Raw genomic sequence first — 27,949 nt, forward strand, 5'->3', positions numbered from 1 at the left:
AGGTATTCCGGGAGAAAAAAAATCAGAAATTGCTACTTTAGTAAACTATTTCATCACTGGTTTCATCTTGTGTTTTCTTTTTGCTAGTCCAAGTAAAAGTCAGTAGCTGACCTCCATTCCTGCACAGCCTCAGGGAAACAGACTCTTTACAAAATCCCTGTTTTCAGTTGTAAATGTTAATCTGATCAACACAGTAATGCCATTTACTAGGAGTTTACACAATAGCCTCAGCTTCAGTAAAACACCTAAAAAATTAGCAAGTCAATTTAAAGGGAAAAACAACTCCCCATTAAATCCTATTCAGACCTGCAACTTCTCTCCAGGCCAAAACATACAGACACGTTCTCATGGGCAGGCTCCCTCTTTGTAATGTTAACAGAACAATTTTAAAAGACTGGATCCTTAAAAAAGCAGAAGGAATTTAAATACTAGGGAGGAGGGGGATGGGGCTCATTTGGTGTCTTTTGAAGCATCTTCAATTTATGGCTGGACTGCTGTCAATAAGAATCAGAGGAATACTGCCAGCTTCACTGGAAATCCTGGGACAAATTGGAAGTATGCAAGCTTTCTCCCGAGCTGTAGGCTGCAGAGTCTGAAGCAACACCACACGGTGCTCTGCAGTATATGGTATCCATTACAACTTCTGTTTCAATACTTGAGTATAGCGGCCATCTCAAAGTACTTCAAGACCTTTCATATTCTCCCATATCTAATCTCCTTCATCTAAAAGTAGAATAAATCCTAAAAGTATGTTAATCCTTTAAATTATTTGTAGCATATATCCTATTAGATTCAATATTCAGAAGATGTTTTCATTCCTGCTGCCAACGTTAAACCTATCAAAACTACTAGATATTTATGTATCTATGTGAAAACAGTAATATAGCAAGCAGAACTGTAGGGTCTGTAGATATGCTCACAAAGGCAGCTTTTAGTGGTATTACTTGGGAAAATATTCTTCTAAAGAAGCAAGGGAAAGCTTGCTTAGGAGTTTATTTTTATGCTGGGCTCCCACTGTCTGTATTTCTTCACTATTATTATGTTGCAATTAATTCCCATCGCCAAATGAACGATGACATCTGGGAAAGTTGCTGAATCAACCACAGAAGAGCAAAAGTAAGTTCCAAAACTCTAAGCTCTATACCATGTAGCAGATGAAAATAAGCTTTTTTTTTTTACAGTAGACAGAATATCAGGAATCACAAACTAATATTCAATGAACCTTAAACCTGCTGAAGTGAGAAAAGAAATCTCAGTAAGATTTACAAAAACCATATGCTCAGAAAGATGAGACAGTTTCTTCCCTTAATCAAAAATGAAAAATGAAGATATAAGTCACATAATTTTTCTTTTAGAAAGTAAAATTGTGTCCACCTATGAAAGTTTGTGAGAACAATGAAATTATATGTTGATTTGAAAATTTATAATAGGCTTATTTTTAACATTTTTAAAAAACATACCTTGTAGAGACCAAAGAAACCTAAGTCCCTTAATACACTGAGGGCACTAACTCGTGGACCAGTAGTAATTTCTCCAGCCACCTGCAATCGAATCTTGACAATTTCCAGTGGATTGGTAAAGATTACTTGAGAACCTCCAGCCTGAAATTAAAAGTAGAAATCAATATATTAACCTGCTACATTATTTGCAATGTGCATCCTTTTACATTCAAGATAAGACATTGTCAATCTCGCTGCACTCTGTTAAGCTATTAGCAGTCCAGAGTTTTAGTATTAGTGCACCTCACAAGGTAAGAAATCTACTCCCCCACGAGATGAGTCATCAGGAAAAACAGAGAGGAAGCAGGTCAGCCACTGCAGGACACTGCAGTACATCAGACAGACACTAGCTCAATTCTTTTTGCAAGAACACATTCGCCAACACCAAGTTATGCAATACTGACAAACCATGAACACTACAACACAAGTAATGAAGTAAAAGGAAAAATTAGTAACTAGTAAAGTAGCTGTGATGTGCAGTATATAGAAAGTGAAAACATACCGTTGAAGAGTAGAAATCTGGCAGAAAGGTTTTCCAATTTTGACATGAGTTCATATAACAAAGACGCATGGATTCCAATGAACAGAGTTGCAAGTATATTGTGCTCTTTTAAAAAATCCTCTGAACTACCAGTTTCAGTGTCATTAAATGCTGTTTGATTCAAGAATCTGAACTCTAAGTCATTATTTAGGTACCAGGCATTAAAGAAAAGAGAGACTGATTCTATTAATCAAGAAGGATTCTATTAATCAAGAGCCACTAAATGTTTTCAATGTGTCAGTCTCCATTCACTGGGAAGACACCACTCAATTGATTCTGAAAGTCTGCTTTAAAACACAATGGTGGCAAGCATTTTGGACTCCCTCTGGTTCTCATAAAGTTCATCTCATTCATCATATGTAACTTAGGGCATAACCTTTCAGCTACACTGACAGATCCTGAGCTAAAAATATACAACCAGAAAAAAAGGTAATGTGAAGATTACCTAAGTGTATTAAAAAAATATTCATTCAAACTCCTTCTGGCTCAAATTCAACAAAATGTCATTCTAACTTCTGTTAAGTATGTAATTCTGTGGCATGACAGCTCTGCTCTTCTTTACGTTCTCAAATCACACAAATTATGCAAAGGGCAACCCTCGTCCTCCCTACAAGAAAACAACTATTTTGTTCTAGAAGGTAATGTCTAAAATAAAATAACCATTTAAAAGCATTTGCATGTAGTGATGTCTAGTATGCAAACACTATGCACATGTATTTTTAAAATTATCCTAGTGTTAAAAGAATTAATTGTAGAGATTAACTATCATTCAAAATAAAAAATATGCACAGTAATATGGTTCAAATAATGTGCTGAAGAAATGGCAAATCACACGAACAACTATTCTTGCCTACCACTTGGAGTGAGCATATACAATGTGGTTACAAATTAAAGTCTTTACATAACCCCCAAAATATCCCAAGTGTTTCCTATTTTGACCAGGAAAAGCATACTCTTGTGTAACTCAACTGGTTTTGACTTTCAAATTGGCATAATTTAATTTAACTGCTTTTACCAAACCAGAATCCTGGTATATATAAAACTGCTATTCTTGTTGCCATCAAAAATTAGACTGATAAATTATTTAGCACATATGCTGCTTTAAGTTTCACACTTAAACTGGAACATGTTAAGCAAGTAAGCATTCAAAACAAACAAAAAAATCTTTCTTTTACTTGTCTACTCATCTTGCTAAGTCTCAAAATAAATAAAAAAGAATCCTGGAAAGGTTCTTTGATAAATTGTATATTTCTATATAATAAAAATTTTGGTGTAGATATTACAATTATTAGGCATTCCCCCGTACCAACATATATATTTTCTTCTTTAAAATGATAAAATCTGAATTGCAGGTGATAATGTTCATTTGCAAGTTTCTTATACAAGAGCCATTCTCTAAAACACATTACTTAAAAACTCATATCAATTGATCTACTAGCAGAATTAAACTGCATTCCCTCAGTATGATATTCCTGCAGTTCATTGTGCCATGACTCCATGAGAAATGTTCCTTTAATTTTCACTACAGGAAAACCATATTAAATTTTAAAAGATTACAACAAAATTAAGTATAAGTACAAAATTAGTATTATTATTACTATTAGTGAACCAAAACATGGAACAATTTAAAAATCTATAAAAATGTTTATAAGTGAATGCCATTATAAAGAAAGGAAGTAGAATGATATCTCTGATTTTAAAGGAGAATAAAGGCAAATTATTTCAATACAATATAATTTCAACACAAACAGATGGGAAGTACTTCAGGTGCTAGGAAGTGCATATAAATGCCTATGTCTGCATGTCCAGCCTGGCTGTGTAGACACTTCCAGCATTAGACATTTGCTGCTCTGGCTGAATCACATAGGATTTCCTCTGCTTCAGCTTGCTATTAAAAAACACAGATAGTATTATTTACCCACTTCATGCAACCAAGCTCGCTACATTCAAAGTTTTAAAACAGAGACCTGCCTGCACCACACAACACTAAAAGGACTATCAATTTTGCTGCCCACACAGCAGGTTTGAAGAGAGCCACTGGTCATTTCCAGTGAAGTGTTTCCAGACTGTCCAGATACTATCCCAGAACTCCCTGAACAGCCTGTGCCATGCTCTGAATTTGATCTAAGGTATACTCCAAAAATCAAACGGTGAATAACTGAAAGCGACGAGGCAGACAATACCTGACAGAGGTCTCAGTAGGAGGGTTTCTACCACCTGCCTGCCTCGTGATGCAGAGGAAGGCTGGTTTATCAGCCTGAGCAGAGGCAGTTCCAGTGGTAACAAGTACAGTTGCTCGGTGGGGAGCTTTGATCATTTTGTTATTTGAGCATCTGTGCTGGTAACTGCAGCTCCTTGCCCTCAAAATGGGGGGGAAGCAAACCGGAGATGGCTACTGTACTCTCTAATGAAATGATTTCTTGCTTATCTAGTTCTGGTAACTCCTATTGTGTTATTCATCATCACAGTAATGCAAGCGTCTCATAAATATTAATTTATTTCCTCCCAGTGCTTCTGTGAGGAAAGTACAATGAATCTGGTTTTACAAGAAGGGGTTTTGAGGCAGACAGTTTAATTGTATGACCAGTGTGTGCATTTCCTCCCTGCTCAAACATTCACAACTTGTAAGAGTCTCCAGATATCCTCATCTCCAAATCAGTAGCTTGAATCACAATAGTACAACTTCTGTCTCCCTTCTCAATTTTTGCATAGTGAATGCAATGAAAGAAATCTTATCAATCTGGTTTTTTTTTTCCCCCCAGTCTTTTCAAGGTTCTGGTATGAACTGGTATTGGAAAAAAAAAACCAGACAAAACATCCTCAGCACATTGTATCACCCTGTTCATTCATTTTGTTTGGCCAAAAGTTGAAGAATAGTGCCTTCTGGTTTGATAGTTTTTGCAGTCAAAAATGTATTTAATTATAAGATTTTTAAATACACTCCCAAAGGGAAGAATTTGAAAAGTACTTTTTTTTTTTCTTTGTCCCAAATAAACACCATTTAAGCTTAGGTTGCTCAAGCTTAATGATTTCTCCACTAAGTGTCAGAAAAATCAAATACATCAAATGTTTAATACAGATGGTTCCCAGTAACACAAATTTTTCTGAACTGAAGTTACAAACCTGACTACCCCTCCACTCTGAACTCCTTATCACATTTTCCAATCATTTTTTAAACAAATGATCTGACTGTATAAGTAAATATATTACTTTTCAGTTATTATCATGTGATTAAAGTAAAAACTAGAGATTTGAGATATTTATAGGCATAGATAACCAGAGGTACTGCATAGATAATTATCTCAAAGGGCCCATATTATTCTGAAAGAATTTAACATTTGACCTAATCACAGGCACTTATGGTTGTTTGATTTACAGCAAGAAAATAAAAGGGAAATATCACTGTCATCCAAGAACAATTCATACATGCATAACTAGAAATGTGCATGCCTTTAAATGTGCTTTAACAAAGTCAGCTAGCTATGCACCCAAACATGTGTGCATTTTTAAAAAGAAGCTGGGTTTTTCCCCATTTTTGCGGTTCTTCAACTCTGCAATTGGTATGATATCACCCAACACCTCTCGATGGCAGTATAGTCTTGCACAGTAATACAGTACTGTCTATCATGACTCCTGCTACTTTCCTACTTTACTGAACAGAAGGAAGAAGTAGAAATAGTTGAGGATTGGTTGGGTTTTTTTGTCCATGGAGAAATAAAGCCTACTCTGTAATTAAAAAAAAAAAATTGGTTTAGTAACAAGCATTTAACAGTATTTCAGTTTAAGAAGTCAAAACGTTTTCTATTTCTTTGTGTTCAAATCGCTCAGAAATAAATTTGCTGGAAAATAAACAGTTTTTCACCCCCTCATTACACTGAGAGAAGAAATTCCTGTTCTTTTTAATACAACTGCTTTTTGTGTCCTTATGAGATTAACTAAGAAATGAGCACACCAGACACAACTCTCCTCGGGCTTTCACATCTCCATTTGAAAGCTTTGTGTATGTTCTGAAGAGAATACAGCTTGCAATTAAAGAAGGAAATTCTGTGTTTTCCATTCCAGAAGAAAGTACTAGATTCTTTTCCTTTCAGTGCTACTGACCATCAAATGTTCTTGCTCCTCTAATTAACCTTATTATCTATTTCAAATTGTAGCTCCCCTTCCTGCTCTCAGTAACAGCTTTTAGGGTCAGCCTAGATCTTTCTTCTGCATCCCATCCAACTTATCATATATCCCCTTTTATGGTTTCATAGATGAAGAAAGGATTACTACTGCTATTAGAGTGTTAATGTTTTTCAACAATATCACCCAAGGATAGCAATTATGGCAATTAATGGCAATCATAAAAATACATAAGCAATATATTATACAATTACCAAAAATCAACCTCTACAAAAGAAATTGTCCACAATGTCTTGGCTACTTCTTTAATCTACAAAAGACAAGGAGGTGTAAATTCCAAGATTTTTAGTCAACTGTTTATCATATTCAGTCCTACTGCATATCATACTCTGTCCCAAGCCCTTACTCCTTTTAAGTTTCCAGATGCAGCTTGTTTTCCTGTGCATTTCATAGCATCCATTAATCCTAATTAAAGTCAAGGTTACTAAATTACAGACACTAAATAAAGATTGCTCATTGTCATAAAAAATTAAATTAAAAATGTACCAATGATTTCAAGAATGGAAGAATTACCATCCTCATTGTATAATAAAGGGCAACTAAGGCACAGAACTGTTCAATGATTTACCACAAAACCACATACCAACTCTACAACAGAACAAAGCTTAGAAGCCAGATTTACTCCAGTGCTTCAAACTACCTCTAGAAGTTTTTGTGTTTGTATGGCAGTAGGTCCCCAAGAGCATTAGATGAATTATGCCAAACTGCTGTAGAGGGGATTTGCCTAGGGACTCTCCTGTTACCAGAAAAGCTGCCAAGTAAAAGACAGCAGTCCAAAATGACTGTTTTTCTTACAGATCTCAAAGGTGACCACCATAATTTCTTACAGATCTCAAAGGTGACCACCATAATTTTGTGGTACTGTATGTCAGGAACCAAGCACACTGGGTTCTCAAAAGCTTGGTTCTGTGCTACCTTTTCATTCCATAAAGCCAGGCCTCAAAAATCTAGACAAGCCATCTCATGCTATTTTGTGTTCTCTCATCTGTGGTCCTATCTACACAGCAGTCTGATAATGCTCTTTAGCAATGGGAGTTCATATAGTAAATACCTTTTCTTCAGATCACAAGATTTCCTGAGCCCTCAATCATCTGCTTTTCACTACCCTGATCAGCCTATCACAGAAACAGCTTTCATGCTGCTCAGGCAGAATTCTGTTTTTCTCTAGTTAATCTTTCTTGTCTTCTGAGGACAGCCTTCCCTTGGTCTGGCTAAGGTTTTACTTTGTGCAGCTCAAACAATGAACACTGCTAGAATCACAGTCTTGTTAATGTCCAAATGTACATAAAATGTAAAGCAAGCTCTGTCAAATCCTCACATAAACGTGCTCATAAATAGAATTGCAATTGGTCTGAACAGAAGTACATCCCTGCTACTGCATTGGATTTCCAAGACTCAGATACAAGTTGTGAGGAGTGTCCTACAATAGAATATTAATGACCTGGCTAAACAGAAACAAACAGGAGTATGGTTTGTTTATAAGCACGGACCAAGTCTGCAATGGGAAAAAAAAATTAAAATTGTGGATATTTTCCACGTTATAGGTAATTCACTTCTCAGAAGCCTAGCCAAAAAATCAAAGTGGAGCCTACTTGATTGGCATTATAAAAGCAATTAACTTACAGACCTGTCAAATCTGTTAATGTTTGGCTCTGTCTGCTCTACTTGTCTATTTTGACTAGCTGTAGAATCATTTAATGATTTACAGACCTTTCAAGTCCTAAGGCATGGTAGCTGTATTAAAACTGTGACCCATTATTTCTTGGTCACATCATAAATTACTGTGACATCATAAATATCTTCCTTTTTCTCACAGAAAGCTAGATTTTAATTCCTGATTTGAGTTTGAGCCTTTCTTTTTGGATTTGGGGTTTTTTTGAACCTTCACTGGTAAACACTGTAATATTTTACTGCCAGTAAAAGAAGAAGTAAAAGGAGAAAGGGACATGTAATAAAATATAATTGTCAAAACAAATCCATGTGTTAAACCACAGTGTGCATTCATGTAAAACTTTGCAGTCATTATTTCTAATATAATAGCAGAAAAAAATAATAAGATTCATGTTGAATTAATATTAAGTAAGTTTGTTGGGAAAAAATGGACTTTTTAAGCATTCAAAATTGTTTGGTTCTGGAACCAGAAAACTGTCAACCTACACCTAGGCATCCCTCCTTGTTTTACAGTTTGAAAAAAGTTTGAAAAATTTTCTGTCTCTCTCTTTTTCAGGCAGAAAGGAAATGAAAAGAAAGAAGAGAGGGAAAGCAAAATGGGAAAGTATCTCTTATTTGTTATGGAAAAATACGTTTTGTGAAAAAAGGTTTAAAGTAGATTAACTAATACAAAAGGAAAATTCAAAACTAAATGAAATCAAGTTCTGCAAAATTCATTACTGATTTAGGGAAAGACCAGTTTAAGTAGGTACGATTGGATGAAAATTTCAGCAAACTGTTGTTTTAAAAACATCCAAACCTGCAAGGAAATATGGGGTGAGGCCAAAGAGAAGCAGGAACTTTACATCAGCAACTTTCCCAGCCTTTGGTACAACTTCTTGGAAAAGGCTATCATGTTACTATGTGTTGCCTTCCCAAACCTCATCATAAGGCTTAAGTCTAAAATTAGATGAAAATTTATCAATTTTTAAAGAGTAGAGTCAATTAAAGACTCTACTCTCAATTAAAACAGAGCAGTGCTGAAAAGAGTGAGTTTGCAAATGTGAAATAAAATTTAAGTCCAGATCTAGCTGGGTTTTTTTAACCAAAAATTTATGATTAGTTCAAATGATTTTCAGCATGCTGAAAATAACTACAATTACAGTGGTTCAGAGAACAGTACTACACTTTAAAAATACCTAATTAATTATAGTATATTCCGTTACATTATATTAATTATGTTAAACAGAATTTAAATCTAAATAATTTATTGAACAACATCAATTTTATGCATGAAAAACAGCTTTAAATTTAATCAAGGGAAAAAAGCATGTATTAGGAGATTCTGAAGTTTTCCTTAAAGCAGATGTGAAAGTTGGATATACACAAGCAGGTAGAACTCTCCTTGAAAGTAACGGATGTCCAGCCACAGGGAGAACAGACCTCTGAGAAGAAATCTGCTAAGCATTCAAGAGACATAAGCCTTTTGCTGTCAAAGGTCATAAGAGCAGTCATCAAGATGACCATCTTCATTTATCTATCTCAATAAACTAGACCAAAACTTTTCTGTGTGACAGCAATTGTTTGCTTCTTTTTTTTTTTTTCCCCAGATATACATGCAGGTATTTTTTTCCCGGGCATATATACTGTACAGTTTAACTTTACCTATAGCTCAGCTTTCCTTGCCAAATATAGTTGAATGTAAACATATTTAGGTTTCATAATAATGAAACCAAGAACGGCACCTTCAGTCTCCTTTAGTCCACAACTTCCAAATGTCTGAATTTTTCAAAGTAAGAGATCTAAATGTGGGAATTGCAGTTTATACACCCTCTGTCTCCACTGCAACGCCACGAAGAAAATGTAGCTCAGACACGGACTTATCTTTATTACTCTCTGAAACATAAAATAAATGTTTTAAGTAGCTTAATAAAACTATTTGCACTGGATCTGCTATTTGGCACAATTCACATGGAATTTCACATCACATTCCTGTATAAAAATTAATTCTGGGCAGGATTTTGCACTCATTGTTAACCATATCTAATTTTTATGTTCCATAGCAGAGCTGAGGCTGCCCAAGCAGGTCCGATGCATTTTAACTTTATTTTGATTCCTATAAAGTCTCTCGAAATATGCCCAAAATTGCCTTGACAATTTAAACAAAATCAGATCTGTATGGGATCTGTAGTTGTACTGTGCTACATGATTTAAGCTGGCTAATAGTGAGCACATACTGAGCAGCTGGGAAGGAAAAGACTGTGCTCAGAAGGAGAGGGGAGAGCAGAAGGAAAGGTTAATAAAGCAAAATGTAGTTTTCTTTTCTTGCTGAAAATTATGCCCCTATTTACCGACATCATTGTGTTAATATATGCAGACAAGGCAAGGTACATTATATAGCGATTCCTTTAGTCATGCTATAATCCTTCATCTGTTTTTCTTTGTATTCTTTTATGTTTTATATCCCTCTTTATTTTGCATATTTGCATCTCCTTCCCAGTTACACAAACGTAAATTTTTCATTAAATGTTGAACTGCTTTATTTAAGGTACTAAGCAAAACGACTGTCTCACCTAAAAAGTTACAATTAAAGGTAATGTTTCAAAAGCTCAAATATAGTATTTATGACACCTTTACAAAGAGAGTTTTCCATGTGTTAATATAACTCAAAAAAGTAAGAATATATACTGTTATATTAAAAAAATCAGGTTACTTTCAACAGATGCTTGTAAGTGAATTAAGATTAAAAAAAGCAAGCAGCTAAACTTGATATGACTTAAAATTATTTTTTATTTAAAAGATAAAATTATAAAATTATTTTTTATTTGAAATATAAAATCAAGTAAAAGGCCATGAAATAAAACTTCCAGAAATTTCAATATTATTGCCACTATAAAAAAAAATGTATAGTATAATACTTACAGCTTACACATCCTTTTATTAAGAAATTCCGAAGGTAAGTTATAGCATTAGCAGAAATCAAACCCAGCATATATGTGTCCATTTTAATTCAATAAGGTTAAGTCAGCTTTGTGGTTTAGATGCTCAGCAGATCTTAGCTCTACAGCATCATTACACCATGCCTTGAAACTGAAGATTTTCACTAGACTCATAATGATAAGGGTTATGTAGGATTTGCATGAGTGATGAGAGTCCAAAATGCACAGCAGAGATCAGAGATCATGGTGGGTGTCAGGCATTGTGCAAATCTGAAAGCTACATGCATTTTTATAGGTAACAAATACTATAGTCATTAGGAAAATTTCTTACAAACGAAGGAGATGGAAATCTTGTGTTAGTAATTTACATAACAGCCTTCCTTAAGTATAAAGGTTGTACTTTTAATTGTATTCTTGGGGGTCTCAAAAAAAAAATCTCAACCAACCTATCGCTTTCATCTTCACGTAATAAAAAGCTATGAAATAGGCTGTTAACTGAATTAAGTGTCACAAGGTCATGAAATAAAAGATCTATTTTCTTCTTTTCTTCTTTCTTTTTTTTTAGGAGAGAAAACAGTTTACAAAACAGAAAAAGACTTGTTCAATGAAACAATCAGCTTTAGTTACAAGTGCAAAAGTCAGCCATGTGTACTAATTCACAGTAATTATGATGCAAAGTGAACTCCTTGGAGACTTAAAAGTCAATGCCTGGCAATGGTTGGGCAAACAGCAGAGTGGAGCTACTCAGGTGATACTGACCCCTTCAAAGCCCTTTGTGTAACTGAACAGCCCAACCTATCCAAATATCTGCTTGTCCTCCCTTTCCTAGGTATTATTACTATACCATATTCACAGGGCTGCTATTTAAAACATTACAAACTAGCATGCATCCCAGCACTCAGCTCTTGCATAAGCAATGAATACACTCCAAGAAAACAGAAGCACTGAAGAAGAAAAATTTAAATCTGTGTTTGTAACACAATCCCAGCTGAGAATTAGACGTAGAACATGGAAAGGTGATAGGGCAGAAGTCTTAGAAAATTAATCTTAGTTTTCTTCCCCTTTTTAGACTTTAACACATCATGCCCTCCTGTCTTCTTGCCTCCCACATAAGCAATTACTACATTGTGAAATGAGGTAAAAATCCAAGAGTGACAATTTTCGAGCATTCAGCACTGTCCATGCTGCTTCCACAATGAAATCACAGGTTTCACGATGGCTTAAACGGGGACTAAAAGCTGGACCAATACAATGTTGAAAACCAGAGGAAAAAGCATGTTTTTGGCATCTCATATTTAACACATATATTTACACCATGACAGAAAAATTCACCCCAAAAACCCTAGGAACCACTGATAATGAGAGGCTCTGTTACTAGTCTGAATTGGGTTTAAAATTACAAAAGAACCCAAAGACCACCTGCAGAAGAGACAAGTTGCAACCTATCTACCTGGCACCAAACTATGCCCTTAAGGAGCACTGCAGTTAAAAGAAAACTCAGGGCATTCTGCCACTGCACGTCTACTGCTACAGCTTCATGCAGCATCTCACTGTTAATAAAAATTTAGGACAAGCCAACATTTACAGTACATTTAAAATACATCTCAAACCACCTATCTCTTAAAGCAGATCCTTAGTTTACAATGAACTGCTGGCAAAAAGCTTGCTGCAGCATTCTCATGAATGACAGGTCTCTGTAAAGAGTGCTTTTTGTACTGCATTAAAAAATTCACAGTAGTCTGTAAAATAAAAACTCTAGATCAAATGACATTTTAAATGAAAATTTTGCAGAATTCTCTATGGCTGCTATGTTCATGAGACTTTTTATTAGTGTAAGGGGCAAATACTTTTTACTCTGCAAGCGCTTTATTGCATTTTCCCTTCATTTACAGCATGCTTTTTATTTAGGGCTTTAGAGACCCACATTCTTCTCTCCCTCCCCTTCTTTTTTTCTTCCCTGAATGCTCCTTAAGTTACAGAACAAGGGGATCCTACCTGGCAGTCTACAACAGGTCAGTGATCAAACAGAAGGAGCAGTGAGACAGCAGCCAAATCCTGCCCCATCTCCTGAGAATTACAGAAAGCCAGGGCTTCTCAGCCTGCAATGCAAGCGAGGCACTGCACCCTGAGGCTCAGATAATCGTAGTTCACTTTCTGCAAGCACACACAGCACAAATCTCTGCACCTACTGAGGTTAAGATGCAAGCATTTTTATTTAAGTTGCTGCTCACTGTAGTTTTTGACACAGGTAGAAGCTGCTTGAAAATGTGACCTCATCTGTCTTATGACAGCAGAAACAAAGATAGATTAAAAATACACCAACATTGCTCTGCCCCAGTGATCAAAGCTGTTTTAAATAAACAGCGCTCTTTATCTGCAAAATGCACTGGTCTTTGAACAACTATTCCTTTTACCTAAAGTATTTACATTTGCTTGAACAAATCAATACACCAGATACAGTAAGCTGTAATATGAACAGACAGAACTAGACCAAGTAGTGAAGTATTATCATTTACGCGGTAATGCGCCAGTTGTTCATTAAGATACTACTTTGTGCACGGAAAACACTCTTAAAATCTTAGTGGGTTTTAAATACAGCCTACATTCAGGAATGCATTATGCTCTGAGTTAACATTACACAGCCTACGTCTGCTACGAACTCAAAGAAGCATGAGCAGTCTTTGCCATTTCAAAAAGCCAGTACCACTGCAAAAAGTGAAAATTAGTGGGTGCAATAACACATCAGGAAAGAAGTGACGTGGTAGAGTGGGTGCCACAAAGTAGTAACTAATTATTAACTTCTGGAAAGGTTAGCATGAATCCTCTTTAGGCCATAAGCTACAGCCAACATGAATAAAGACACATTCTTGATTAAGGAAACAAACTCTAAGCTGTGAGAATTAGAGAGCACAGTTAAAAGGCACGATGCACAGGAACATTTACCCTTTCATCAAGAACAGCTGGCCTATCTAGGAAAGAACTGAGATGCTCTAGCAGAGTCTGCTCTTGAACCGGATCTGTGGTTAAACAGAAGCCTTAGTCCACACAATTAATCTTATGAACTGCACTTTCATGAATGTCATATGAAGGAAATTAAAGATACTTACACAGCCACCAGCAAGAATTTCTGCAGCCAGTGGGACAGATCCATCTTTAGCCCTGAACTTATCTCTCACAAAATCATTAACCTTAAAAGACAAACATTTATGAAAGCTGATAAATTAAAAGGTCAGAGAAAACACTCATCAGCTGCAAATTCTGTGCAAATGAAAATGTAAATATATCTACTAAGCTACCAAACTACAAGATACCAAAGAAATCAAAGTCTTAGATTTTATATTAAATATTCTAAAGCTATGTTCTTCCTTCTAACAAGAATTTGCAGTATAATTCAAATACTTATTATTCAAAAGATAAAGATAATTGCTAATAATGTAATTTTTAATATCAGAAAATGATAAAATACATTAATATTCTAGAGGTGTCAAATTAATAAAAAATTAAAATTAACAAGTTAAAATGTCAAATTAATATCAGAATGTTCAATACTAAGCTACTAAGCTTTAACACAATGGCAAAAAGCATTACATGCCTTTTTTTTAAAATGCATACTACTCGCTTTGATGAATACTGTCTTATCAGTGAATAAACAATATATTATGATTGGATTATAATAAGAAATCCTTAAGTGCCTTACAAACACTTAAGAAATAACAAAATTACAGAAGTAAAACATTTAGAAAAAACCATCACACAAACAAGTTCCTGTCTTACCAACATGCTCATATTATCTATCTCCTATTGCACTGGAATCATATATACAGGAACCACGTGGAGATACAAAAACAAAAGCCCTCCAAAAGGTAACTACTCTGATATGCTAAGAAGTGATACCAAAGGCCTATGCTACTTGCAAACAAGCAGGTGAGCTGAACAAGTTGAATGAGCTTGTTCTATTTTGGAGTGAGTCCAAAAGTAAGTTTTCAGTAAGATTCTTAAAATTTACATGTACACCTCTGGATGAGACTTGTATACCACCTGTACTGTTCACAAGTCAGATATTAACAGTTGCTAATTTTAATTTGCTGCATTTTACAATGTGGAAAAATGTGAAAAAAATCCATTTACAAACTTACAGTAAGTTTTATGGCCTTCTCTGGTGCTACTCCTAATAGCTGTGGTAAGAGACCTGTAACATAGAAACAGAGAATTCAAGGCATTGAGTAACTTGGTATTAAATAAACAAATCAACAAATGTATGTAGAGACCAGCACCTAGAAACAGGAGATTTTTACAGCAATTTTGTGTTATTATATATAATGAGAGTACTTAAAACATTCAATTTTGAGAACAAACTTTGTGCTACCACTTCAAGTGCTACCACTGTCTATATGTATTTGTTTCTTTTTCTTTTTAATTCATGCTAGCTCATTTTATGTCTAAACATTACTATAGATTTGCCAAATATGTTTCAGTAATGTCCTAAGCTGACTTTTATTTTCTGCATCTTCACACAAAAATCAAGACCTTCTAATTAATTTTGTGAGAGACACAATGAATCCACTTCAAAAGTCAAAACCTCAGTACCTTTTCCTAGCAAAAACAATGGCATTAGATGGCAGGACTGAAGGGGATAGGAATCAAAATAATGCAAAATATTCAAACATGTATGACTGCATTCTTGAGCTCTTTGCCCAGCTAAATCATCAGCTCTTAAAACAAAGGAAGTTATGTTGCTTTCTACCCAGGTATAGAATTTTCTATTTTATTTTGTTAGAAATGATGTGTTACAGAACTGGAAGTGTGAATTTCTGACTGTCAGCTTCACTTGTTTGAAGTGAATGGTCGATATTTTGTAAACATTTGAATGACACAGCCTAAAAATAGGCAAAGCTTACCAACAAAGCCTGAAGCTAGAATGGTGTTGCAAGCATTCATCAGCATAATGAAATTAGGACACCATTCAAAAATGTGAGAAAATCACCCCAGCTAGAGCTCCTGGTGCAGAACTCTTTGTTTTAGCAGCTCAGGCAGCATATTTGGGTGCTTTCTACAAAGCCTGACATTTTCACCCCTCCATGGTTTTATTTTGTTGAAAAGAAACCCCAAAAACAATTAAGTTTCCACCTCTAAAAGTTAACCTGCTAAAATGCATTTTCTTAAAGAACTAAAAGTCAGAATAACACAGAGAAAAATGCACATGGTCTGATCCAGTATATTCTTCAATCCTGCTACCATCCATCAGCTTTACTCGTTCCTACTGATTCTCTTAATAAGAAATTGGCATTGAAGAAAAGCATAATTTGGTTTGTGGTAGCAGGAGACCCAACCATATTCATACACTGATGTCTTTATACTGATGTACATATACATGTAACATTTACCCAAGATAACTATGCTGCATTATGATCATGACTGAATATTCAAATTTAAAAATACAGTAGCACTAAGTTCATATACAGTTGCTCAAAACCAAAAGAGATTCTACAGAGTAAGTCAAATTTTAGAATCTGAGTTTCTTAAAAAGTGTTACTTGTATAGCTGATGTGAAACCAGACCTCAATGAAAAACCATTAAGCCATTCTGAATTACGTAATTAAATATTACATTATCTGCAGCACTATGAGGGAAACACAATAATATAAAATGAACAGGATTTTTTCATTACAAAATTATCTTTGTAATTGCTATAATATTTACAACTTGCTACAGGACATGTATGGCTTTATATAAACATTATGGCTTTTATATAAACATTGTAGCTTCAGAGATTAAAAAAATGTTCCATATACTTAAAATGCACATTTTAAGCCTAATCCAGAAAAATTAAGCAGGTCTGATATAGCAGATACAATTCCAAATACAAAGGTCATTAATTTTAAAATCACATATACATTATTACACCCAAGCTATATATACCATGACTTTCAAGTCATATTTTATGAAATAGATCACAGAAAAAGACATTCTAAAATGTCAAGATAGGAATAGTATAAAAGTAGTCCAGTTGATGATCTGCATAAACCTCCAATCTTAGAACCAACATTAGCAGGACAGATCAAATCCATTTTCCCTGAACTGATCTGAAGATGGCCTTTTAACCATTTTTCAGCTCCCAAAATTTTGCATTTGAAAGTCATAAGAAAAAGATGTTTATCTTGGCACCAGTTATTTTTTTTCCATCTGGTTTATTCCTTTTGTACTCAAATTTGAATGGGACTGTTACAACTCAAAGCTTTCCATAAAACTTAGAGGTAGATAAGAGGAAGATTAAACAGAATAGGCAGCAGCTTAAAAAAAACCCAACACCAGAAAAACCCAGCTGAACAACCAAAACCTAGAACATTTTTCTCTTTTCCTGCCTCTACTTCACACATGATTTTATAGTATAAAAGTGCTTTGTAAGTTTAATTACAGATAATGCTACATATATCTACTGCACTATAGCAGACAGTGTTCTATGAAAGGTAGCATGAATTTTAAGACCAGGTTTTATAGCCATACCAGGTACAGCTAGGCCTACTGTCTCCAGCATCTTAGGAAGGCAGAGGGACCCTTCATTTGATCTCATACATATCTCAAAGTAGTACCTGTGCATTCTATATGCCATGACCATTAAAATTAAATTTTCTTTTCTTTATTGTTTTGATGAGAGCCCTGAAACACTGTCGAAAAATTTCTAAACATGATAAACATGCTAAGTTTTGAAAGAAAGAAAGCACATCAAAGGCCCCATATGAAAATGTCATATTTCTGTTGGGGTTATCTTGACATGGTGGGAATTTCTTAGTGTTACTGTGCATTAGCAGATCAGCAATATGACATATACACAGATGGGGAACAGGCTTAGAAATGTCTGAGAGTGCCTTAAAAATGCATGCCTTTTATAACATCAGAGCAGAATATCTTGCACATAGGCAGCTTGCTAGTACAGTACATAGTAAACACATTACTCAGGGCCTTTTTATATCCAAGGCTTTTTAGCAGCAATTACAATGTACCACTTTGCATTTGACACACTGTCTAGTGGGACTCTCAGGGAAAGGGAAGGTGTGTGCAAGACAGAGCACCAAAAGTTGCATTTATTTTGTGACACCCTACAAATTATTTTCTGAAAGCAGTCTAAATACATTGTGAATACACCCCCAACAGCTCGTCCAGCCCAGCTGTACTGACAGCACTGAGAAACAAAAATCTTACTGGGCCAAAGTATTTTTTTAGATGTCTAACAGGGAAGTTTCAGTTTCACACCATGTAACAGATGTGATTTTCCCTTCATATTAAGAAAAAACAGTGACTGAAGGTTTTATTGCTCGGTCTAGATAAAATATTTGAAACCATTAGGGCATCTCATAGGAAGGTAGTAATGGAATACTGCCACATTTTTCCCTTACAGGATTCACACAATAAACTAGACAATTAATCACCAGTTGCCATTCAAATATAGCTCCCTCAAACTGGAAATGGGGTATTTCCTGAAAATTTTGTACTTTGACAGAAACTGGGGTACAAGTAGGCTTGTAGTTCCCATCTATATGTATGGTATTCCATTGTATAATTTGGAAAGAAAGCTTCTGCCACAGTCTTTTTGCATTGTTAGCATGGGAGTCCATCATTAATGATGAAGCTGGATGATGAACAAATCATTAAAATCTAAATTAGATGGCATTTGGAGTCACTGCAGGGCTAGAAGCACCATCAATAGAAATAAAACTAGCAAACAAGCTCCTGAACAGCTAATGACCACTGATGACAGTGTCTTCAATAGCATTCCCTCTCTTTTCCATCCTCCAGGCAAAGTGGAATTAACAGCATGGCTACCAAACATTTACCTAAACTACATTTTATCTCTGGTACTTAAATTTCCCATGAAACTGTGATCAAGTATGTGTGAAATAATCTCTATAGGATGCTCTGTTTAAGTCTGTGAAGCATTCTGTGACTCATCAGGTGGACTTCTGATTAAAATTCTATTATGACATGTAGGTGATCTCATCAGTTGGAAGAGACCTTGACAAATCACAGCTTTCAAAATTTTCTTAAATTTGCATGTATGAAAATAGCTGTGAGTTCCTAAATATGCATTTCAGGTATAAACGTAGACACAACAGTAAATTACAGGTATATGAGATGAGCATTCTTTTCAGCCATGCTGAGAGACAGATGAAAAATTTATCTCAGATATAAAGTCTTTAAAAAATGCTAACTACACAGCATTCATATAGTGCATATTATAAAGACTCTACAGAGGTTTATATCATGCTTGTTTTTGTTGGTTAGTTGATGTTTTTTTTTTTAACCCAAGTGTCTTCTCAGTGGAAACATTGATTACACTTAGAACCAAACAGACATCAAACCAAATTTAGAGCTCTCTATATATCCACAAGATGGTGTAATTTATCCTTATCTGAGATGGTGGTTTAAAACCAAGTTTGGAAAAAAACAGTGGTACAAAAAAGAAAAATCAGTTCACTTTGTTGGATGGAAATATGAGCCTTTTATTAAGAAAATATGAAAATCTAAACTCTAAATGAGTTTACAGTGGGGCTTATAATTTCTGCTTGCCTTCTTGAAGTGCATCATGACAAAGAAACCACTGCTCTAAATGTTTCTAGTACAATTTTTAAAAAGCTTTTGCATCTATTCAGCCAAGGAGAAGTCCCCCAGTGATTATTCCCTTCTTCAGGGGCGATAAAACCACCCACATTGACTTAACCCTGAAGAAATCAGGTGAAAAAAGAATTGCAGTGATGGATGAGTAGCAAAAAGTAATGTACTCTGTAGTGTGTCCTACCTAGGGTAAAATTCAAGACTAGAATAAGATGACTCTTGCTAAATGTTTATTGTATTACATTGGGTAATTACACTAATCTATAAAATGCTCCTTTCAAATCTTCCTTCCTCTCAAGCTTAACTGGAAACTTACTTCTGCACTCAGCTCCTTAACTTCCTTCAACATCTCCTGAGAGAGTGAGCAACAGTCTGAATTTACAGAGCTGCACAGAAGGAGATCCAGATTTTTAAGCAGTTTTCTCTATTTGCCTCTTTAAAAAGAGCTAAGTCAGGGTGCTCTTTAAGGAGAGAATTTGTAGAACAGCAGGTCTCAATTTGCCTCTAAAATGATGGTATTTGACTATATAAGCCAGAAATTAGATTATTGGCCTGGACTTAGAAGTTCAGCTCCACCAAACTGAGATTTCACTATTCAGTACTCCTTGGAAAACTGGAAAGTAGTAAAGATGATGGGGAATGGATGAACAACCAATACTGATGAAGTTTCCTAAGGTTCCCTAAACCTGGCAATGAAAAAAATCATTTCAAACTCAGGACAAGCAAATGGAGTTAAGAACATGCATTTATGACATTTCTGAGTTTTTATCTATTTTTTTTCCCTGGTGAAAAAAATCACTGTCCTTAGAATTTCAATAAGACAGAAGAAAGCAATAGTAGAATTCTGCATATTTATTCTTTCAGGATGCTGGAAGAAGCAGACAAAAATTTGCAAAGAATACATGTGGTTCTTTAGGTATTAACTGTGACTTTTGAAAGATTCTGGTTATTATAAATCCTTACAAAATAGAGACCATGTCAGTACTCTTTATTAAATTATTATGTCTACTCCAAAAATGGCCTCAAACTCAGTCAGTAATAAGAGAGCCTTCCCATCTCCAATTGTGCTGAAATAATTATAGAGTCTGTATTTTGCAGAGGAGCTACTTAGCCACTCAGGTCATATGTTATAGTGTGCACATCTATCACACCACCTAGTTTTAATGTTGTTTCCCACATTGTTTTATGAATTGTTACTTTTTTTAAGGTGCACACAGCTTTGCCAGTTCATAACAATATGTTACTAAAATCCTCTGTTCTTCATTCCTTACTCAGCTGTCTTTAACAAATAATTTCTTTCATTACAATATTCTTATTTCACAAGTGAAAAGAAGTTTCTAAGCAAGCTAGCTAAAAATGAAGTCAGTAATGCAAGTTTCAAATTCTCCCCTATGAATATGGCAGAGGGGCATAAAAGATTTCAATAATTGTGACATCAGAAATATAATTTACTTTAACTCTGTGACAGAGAAGAACTGGAATCTCATGCTGAGGTTCCTGATTCTTTATGACTCCTCCTGAATTACTTGAACTGATACCACTGATGCCACAAGTGGGACAAGGACAGAACAAAAAAAAAAGCCACCATTTAATGTCAGGCACTTATCTAAGATATCCAAAGTGAGTATGATTTTCATCCTGAACAGGGTCAATGGATTTTGGAGCTTTCTCCACTGGCTATAAAGGCACGTTGGAATGGATAACTTTGTAACTTAAGTGTATTGGTTACATATATAAAGATTGGTGGGCTGAAACCCAATGAATCACTCTGGCTGACTCCACAGTGACAACCCAAGAAAAGGTATACATAAAACTTGATAAAGATTACTATTTCCAAACATTACTGAAGCAAATGCAACTGGTTTGCAGAGACCTTTTTGTCTCAAAAGAAACACAACAAAAAGTACTGCAAAGAACAAAAACCCACAGATGATCTAATTTCTTACCAAACAGGACAAAACACTCTAGGCACTAAGCACTGCTAAGGAAATTAGAACTTTACTAACAATATATTTTTGCTGTAGGAAATTGCTAATGTTCCCCTATGGCAGATGAGGAGAGAAAGGAGAGATAGGTCCTACAGCAACGTTCTCATTACAGTGAAGTTTTAATTACCGAGAAGTTTGCAAATCCTTCCCCTGTAACAAAGAAGCAAAACTGAAGTCTTAAAAAGACTTAAAAATCCAGTCACACAAAACTCTTAAAACTATCTTATCATTAGTATATAACACCTTTTAAACTTACCTCGATAAAGCCCAAAGAAGCCTTCATAACGCAGCACTTTCTTGAAGCAATCAAAGCTGTTTTTATACATGAGTTCTCCCACAAAAGAGCCTGTAGAACGCTGGTTTTGCATGCGAGTTTTCACTAAATCAATTGGGTAGACTGCAGTGGCTCCAACAGCTGCAAATAAAATTCAAGATATAAGAAAACATGACTTTGCATTTGCACTGTTTGACTGCAACTGTCATCTTTCACATTTACATCTAACATATCAGGTTGGTTTTTTTTTTCATGATATATTCTAGATACATTAAACTACCTCACACAGTTTTAACCAAATACACTTTCCAGTCCTACCTCATTATTAATTTCATTTTCCTGAAATTTGTCTGGAGACAAATCAGATAGCAACACCACCTGGAAACTCCAACAGCTCATAAATTCCAAAATTCTTGTAGACATGATCCTTTCCCCTTCAATCTTAGAGTCATCCCACCCCTTAGACACAGCTGCAAGGGAAAGTCTGAGAAGCCTTTAACACTTAAATGAGAGGCAGAAGGAGAAGAAGGGCAAAAGAAAAGAAGAAAAAACCCAAACAGTGAAGATGAATATTCTTTTGCTCAGCCATGACTAACCTCCAGCAACTGAACCAAGGGCAAACCTGTACGCTGATTCTGCAATCTGGATGAGAACAGGTCGAGACACATCGCCTGAAGCTTTCTGTCAAGGCAGGATTTAAAACACAAAGAAAGACAAGAAAAATAATCAAAACATCTCATTTCCCAAGAGAACATTTCATGATCAGACAGATATAAGTATATGGATACCTGGAAAAAATTCCACAATACACTAGAGATTTTGTTCTCAATTATTATTTCTTTTCCACTGATTTCTAAGTGTCATATAAGGCAGCCTCTTCAGACTGGAATAGGAAAGAAAATAGATACTACAACAAAATCATACAACTCTAAAATAAATGGTCTAAATGTGGTCTAAATGAGGGCTTACATATTGCCTCTTCAGTCATTAATCTTCTACAGCTAAAAGCAACTCCAGCTTGGAATTTCTTTCTACTGTCGCCAAAACCAGGTACATCTATTACTTCCCAGCTACCAAAACAAGTATGCAGGCATTCACACAGATTAGCTGAAGGAAAATAAGGTGCCATAAAGCATCCCCACGATTTCATTTTGCTCACAGTCTGAGTGTTAGATTCAACTCAATGAAAAATAAATTTCAGAAGTGTTCCAGATTTAAAATCGCTATCTAATGAAAGACAATAATAAAGAAAACAAAAGTTCTGCAGGGGCATTAAATCTTTCATACTTACTAGCACTTTTTGCAATATGTTCTTTTTAGGATACTATAAGTAAAGCAACAAGATAAAAATATGGACACATTTTCCTGTGTTTACATTTTAGTTAATTCCAATATAGGTGGAGATGACCAGACATAAATTAAAGATATCAGTGTAGCTGAAAATCTTTTCCGTCTCAGCATCAGGCAGCTCTCATTAAAAAGGAATTGGGTGGAAAAAAATGAAAAGGTGGGATGCATACACAGAAGAAATGGAAGGATTTAAGGATCATTGTTCATTGTCCTTGCCTCTTAGAACAACATAAATCATGGTACCAGAGACAGTGGCCCCAAAGGAAAAGTGAAGAAGCTGCTACTTTCATGACACATTTTTCTCTACCTTTTACTGCCACCTATTGTAACTTATGTTACTTGATATTCAGCCCAATAAAAATGCTTTTAACTCCTTTAGGAGTCTTCTTAGGAATAGATGGTGAGCTTTTGGGAGCCAACTCACTTGAATTCAGCCCAGCATCATCACCATTTAGTCAGTGCTTGAATAAACAGAAAACCACCACCCCAGATACTGTCTTGGAGAGGTGGTGGGGGTGTTCACACGTAGGGGAGGCAGGAGAAGAAAAATGAGAAGAAAAAGAGACTCATGTGTACACACACACACACAGAGGCCTGGCTTATGGCCTGGTAGTCCTAAAAATGTAGCCTGGATCAACTCATTGTGGTCAAACTGGCGTCTCCGCACAGACTCAGAGCAGGAAAAAAGAAAACCAACAAAAAACCCTTAGTCTCACAAGACACAAAGTTAAGACTGCCTTAAAATAGAGACAAACAGGAGGGTTAGTTTAAAATCTATCTGTATAGAAACTTGTATCAATGAAAATACAAAATATGATAATACGAAAACTAAAACATAAGTGGTTTGACATTTAAAAAAACTCCTATTTCCTTTTGCCTCAAAATCAAAAAAAAAGTCCATTTGTGGTTATACCACTGAAAGTAAATATCCTTTAGGTTTTGGACATACTTTTACTGAAACTGTGATATTAGTCTATACATAAGCTCTCCTATTTTGATATTCAGCAGAGCATAAAGCAAAGCAGAGAACACTGTGAAGCCAGGAACATGCATATATGTTCAGAATAAGGGCTGCCATTTCATAGGCTAGATGCTGAATTTTAATTTTTTTCTCTTTTCCTCATTAAAAAGAACACAGAGTAACAGAATCACAAAACATAAACACCTTAATGAAGCATGCATCTAATATTTACTGACTGGCTAGATGACACTGCTATACATATTATCTTTCCAAAGTAAATTACATTTGACCTGTTAAAATGGAGCCCAAGAGGAAGGGGCACAAAGAAGAGATGGAGAGAACACAACACCAGTTAAAAAATAAATTCTAACAAGATGTTAGAACCTCACAGTCATTACAGAACACAAGAGAAAAGCAACTTAGGTGACAACAACAGGAAGAGGTTGGCTGTCTATTTACCTAGCACTGGAAACAAATGACAGCATCCTGCTGGCTTCTGTTCTTACCTGCCTCTGAGCCTCAGCCAGGTTGTAGGGCAATGTCCCTTCCTCCAGAGGAGCAATTCTCTCAATGTCAGCTAACGTCATGCGCCTGCGGAAATTAATTCACATTAGTGTTTACTTAGAGGTTGCTTTTCAGATCACTAAAAGTTACTGGCATGTGGGCCACTACACTACACTCTCCTGTTCCCCAACATCACCTCCCACTCCTTCCAAGAAGAAGAGAAGAGGAAAGAGAGGAGGATAGATAATTCTCCACTTACCCCCGCGGCTCATAAAGATCTGCTAACTGAAACAAGATATCAACTTCCATGGGTGTAACCTGACCAAATTTCTGGGCTGCCAGAACAAACTCCTCTGCAACAGAATAAAAATAGAGAAAATTAAATGAAATCAAACCAGAAGAAATAGTCCAGAGCACCCCAAAGTTGCACTATATTTTAGTATAAAGTAGAAGACGCTGGTTGGGGAGGGTGAAAGGGGAGTAAGTTACCCAATATAGAAGTGCTCCTGTCACTACATAAATGTGTGCTTCAAATGGTCTGTCCTTCATGCAAGTAAGTACAACTCTCTGGTCTTAAAGCTTAGTACTACCAGCAGGATTTAGGATATTTGACATACGGTATCAATCAGCTTCAGGTCAGAGGGAAAAATATAAAATAAAAAGCAAACAAAGAAAAACCCCCAAAACAGGAGTCAAGAGATGTGGAACTTTTCATGCATAGTCCCAGGAGGCCACATTAATGAAACTCTGGTGTTGCACAGGGAATTCTCTATAAAAGTGGTTAGATATAGCAGATAACATCTTGTTCCAAGCTTGTAGATCAGCTTACTGTGCCGCCAATACAAGTTTATGGAATTCTTCAACTACCCTTGAAGGTCACTTTAATAGGCTGCCAATTTGGCAGGAGTCCTAGGAAGTTTTTTAAACTTTTAAATATCTTTACATACTTTCCTCACCCTGCCCCCACCACCAGTTTACTAGGACCTTTTTCTGATTGAAACAAAATGAAAAAGCTGGAGGGTGCACTCTGACAGGACTGTACAAAACTGAGGGGCAAACCAAGGAATGGTAACAAGGCAGGCTTCCCCCCCTGCCCCCACTGATTTAAAAGCATACAGATGAGGTCTTTCCCTCCATTCAAATACCCAAGGAAACTTCCAGACTGCAAATATTTCTACCAACCTTTAGTGACTTCCACATCTTTTCTATTTCCAGCCAGAGTACTGTAGATCTTTCTAATGAGCTCCATGTTGTTAAGGAGAGAATTAAATCCATTAAAATAGGAAAAGCTGACCTGATGGGAAGTGGTACCTCCAGCAGCCTAGAGACAGTAAAAGAGGAAAAGAGAACAGAGAATGTTACAAGACTAAAAAAACCTTGAAATAAAAGTTTTCAAACAATGTTCTTTTACAAGAGTGACAGCAGCACAGGCTAGCTTTTTCAAAAAATCTTCAAAATAAAGAACTTTAAACTATGAAAGATTCTTATGTTACTGAAACTAATCATGACCAGAATATAAAACTCTCCCCACCCTACAAACCTAAACAAATACATATGCAGGATTATAACAACATAACCAGTAGTAATTTACAAAGTTCAAGTTTCAGTCCTGCTTCAGTTGGAAATGTTTCATAAGTTGGCTTATTTCTAGTAATGAGGAAATCTACTTCTACATGTAAAGCATATTACTATATAGAAAATTTCAACAAAACCAAAACATATTCTGAAAAAGGTCAATTGAAACCTTTAAATTCACAGGCATTTCAAGTCATGGAAAACCAGCAGTAAGCTCTCAGGCTTATATCAGGCAGTCAAACATAATGGGAACAATAAGGTTTGAACAGTTACTCATTTTCAAATGAGAACTGAGACTAAACCTTTGTCTTTAAGTGGTGATGGGTCTGCACACAGAAAAAAAAATTGGATCAATTCACTATTTAAATTATAAGATCAATGATCAAGCAAATTCCTGAAAAAAATATGTATAAGCTTACCAAATTTTAACTGACCTTGAGGAATAATCAAAAATCATACCTGATGTTTTATGACAGAGCATATGACACAGGAAAGCTGGTAACAAGATTGTGAGGGAGCCATGGAAGAAAGTACCAAGTCTCACTGTCAGTTTCTAAGTTTTCTGGCTATGCTTTTTGCTGCATGCATCTTCTAATATTCTGGTCAGAGTTTGCACTACTCATCACAATTGCAAGTGAAGTGATGAAATCTCTTCCTTGCAAGTCAAAGCAGAACAGACCTTTAAGCAGATCTTCAAACCTGAATATGGCCAAGCTTTGGATTACTTGGAATGTGCTGCTACAAACTCCCAAAATTATAAACTGTGGTCAAAGCCAAAAGTACCCCTTTTCTTTATGCACTCCAAACTGAGACAAAATATACAGTCAAGTGTAACAGCTATGGGTCAAGATACAGTGAATGTCCTTGGCTGATGTTCCAATTCATACATTGTCTCAGGTACTTGGAAATTACACTCAGGAGCTTAGAATTTACATTACAAAGCAAGTTCTTTGAGGATGATATCTTAAGTGGGATGCAATGGCATTCAAAAATATTTGACGCAGTGTCCTATGATGGAATGGCTGGAAAAAGGCAAACTCAACATTTGTAGGCCATTACTAAGGTCCATCAACATACTTTGTCTTTTGCCTCTGGAAACCAAGACCATTGAGGATATACATTCAACAATCAGGGTAAATTTTCCTATGTGTAGATAATAACTGCTAGACTTCAAAACATGCATCCTCAGGCTGGATTTCGTGTTGTGTAGTAGTCAAGGTACATAAGAAAAGGAATTCTACATCTGTATCCCAGATCTGCCAGCTGGGATACCAGAACTACTCACAGCCACTAGACATTCTTCTACAAATGGTGTCAGCATGTGTGGCCGGATGGTGACCATAATGTCCCTGAAGTCCATGGCTGTGACTCTTCCAGACTGAGCATTGTCTCTCTGTACAAAGGCTTGTTTTGCATGTTCTAATTGTATCTCCTGAAAATATATGGGGAAAAAAAAAAGCAGTTAGGCTCAAAATAATCACCTTAACAGTTACATTTAATATAAGTAATGCAAGACTCTCATACCTAACAAAACACAACTACATGTAACCAAATTTTAATTGGCTTTTATATGTATGTTTTATGTAAATTTCAGCCTTTTCTATTCAGCCTTTTCTATGGTCTCTATCACTGACCTCAGCACCTAGGACAACATCATGATTTCTTTGCTGTCTGGACATTATGTCATGCAATTCATTTAACTGAGAAATGGAGAACACATACCAGCACACCAGTGCAAGTAATCTCCCACTATGAACATTAAAGTTTTCCATGATGTGCATTACCCAGTTTATTGCATGTGTCACGGCAGATCAAAATACTTTCTGTAAAAGCAGCCATTACTCCCTGAACAAGGACAATGAAATCATCAGAGATT

At 35.7% G+C, this 27,949-nt stretch overlaps 1 protein-coding gene across 5 annotated transcripts in view; it reads right to left on the reverse strand.

Moving 5' to 3' along the window:
- The window catches only part of SLC25A13 (solute carrier family 25 member 13), a 99,470-nt gene that overhangs the window by 15,146 nt on the left and 56,375 nt on the right, over positions 1-27,949 (reverse strand). For all 5 annotated transcript variants that reach the window (XM_054644545.2, XM_077175128.1, XM_054644554.2 and 2 more), the window contains 9 exons: positions 27,359-27,505; positions 25,681-25,819; positions 24,758-24,851; positions 24,501-24,585; positions 22,280-22,364; positions 21,666-21,824; positions 14,948-15,000; positions 13,919-13,999; positions 1,461-1,601 (listed from right to left, as the gene is read on the reverse strand). In XM_054644545.2, the coding sequence (XP_054500520.1) occupies positions 1,461-1,601; positions 13,919-13,999; positions 14,948-15,000; positions 21,666-21,824; positions 22,280-22,364; positions 24,501-24,585; positions 24,758-24,851; positions 25,681-25,819; positions 27,359-27,505 (984 nt within the window). The remainder of the gene's footprint in view (positions 1-1,460; positions 1,602-13,918; positions 14,000-14,947; positions 15,001-21,665; positions 21,825-22,279; positions 22,365-24,500; positions 24,586-24,757; positions 24,852-25,680; positions 25,820-27,358; positions 27,506-27,949) is intronic.

This window comes from Agelaius phoeniceus, chromosome 1, assembly GCF_051311805.1.
Source record: "Agelaius phoeniceus isolate bAgePho1 chromosome 1, bAgePho1.hap1, whole genome shotgun sequence".
Taxonomy (NCBI): Eukaryota; Metazoa; Chordata; class Aves; order Passeriformes; family Icteridae; genus Agelaius; species Agelaius phoeniceus.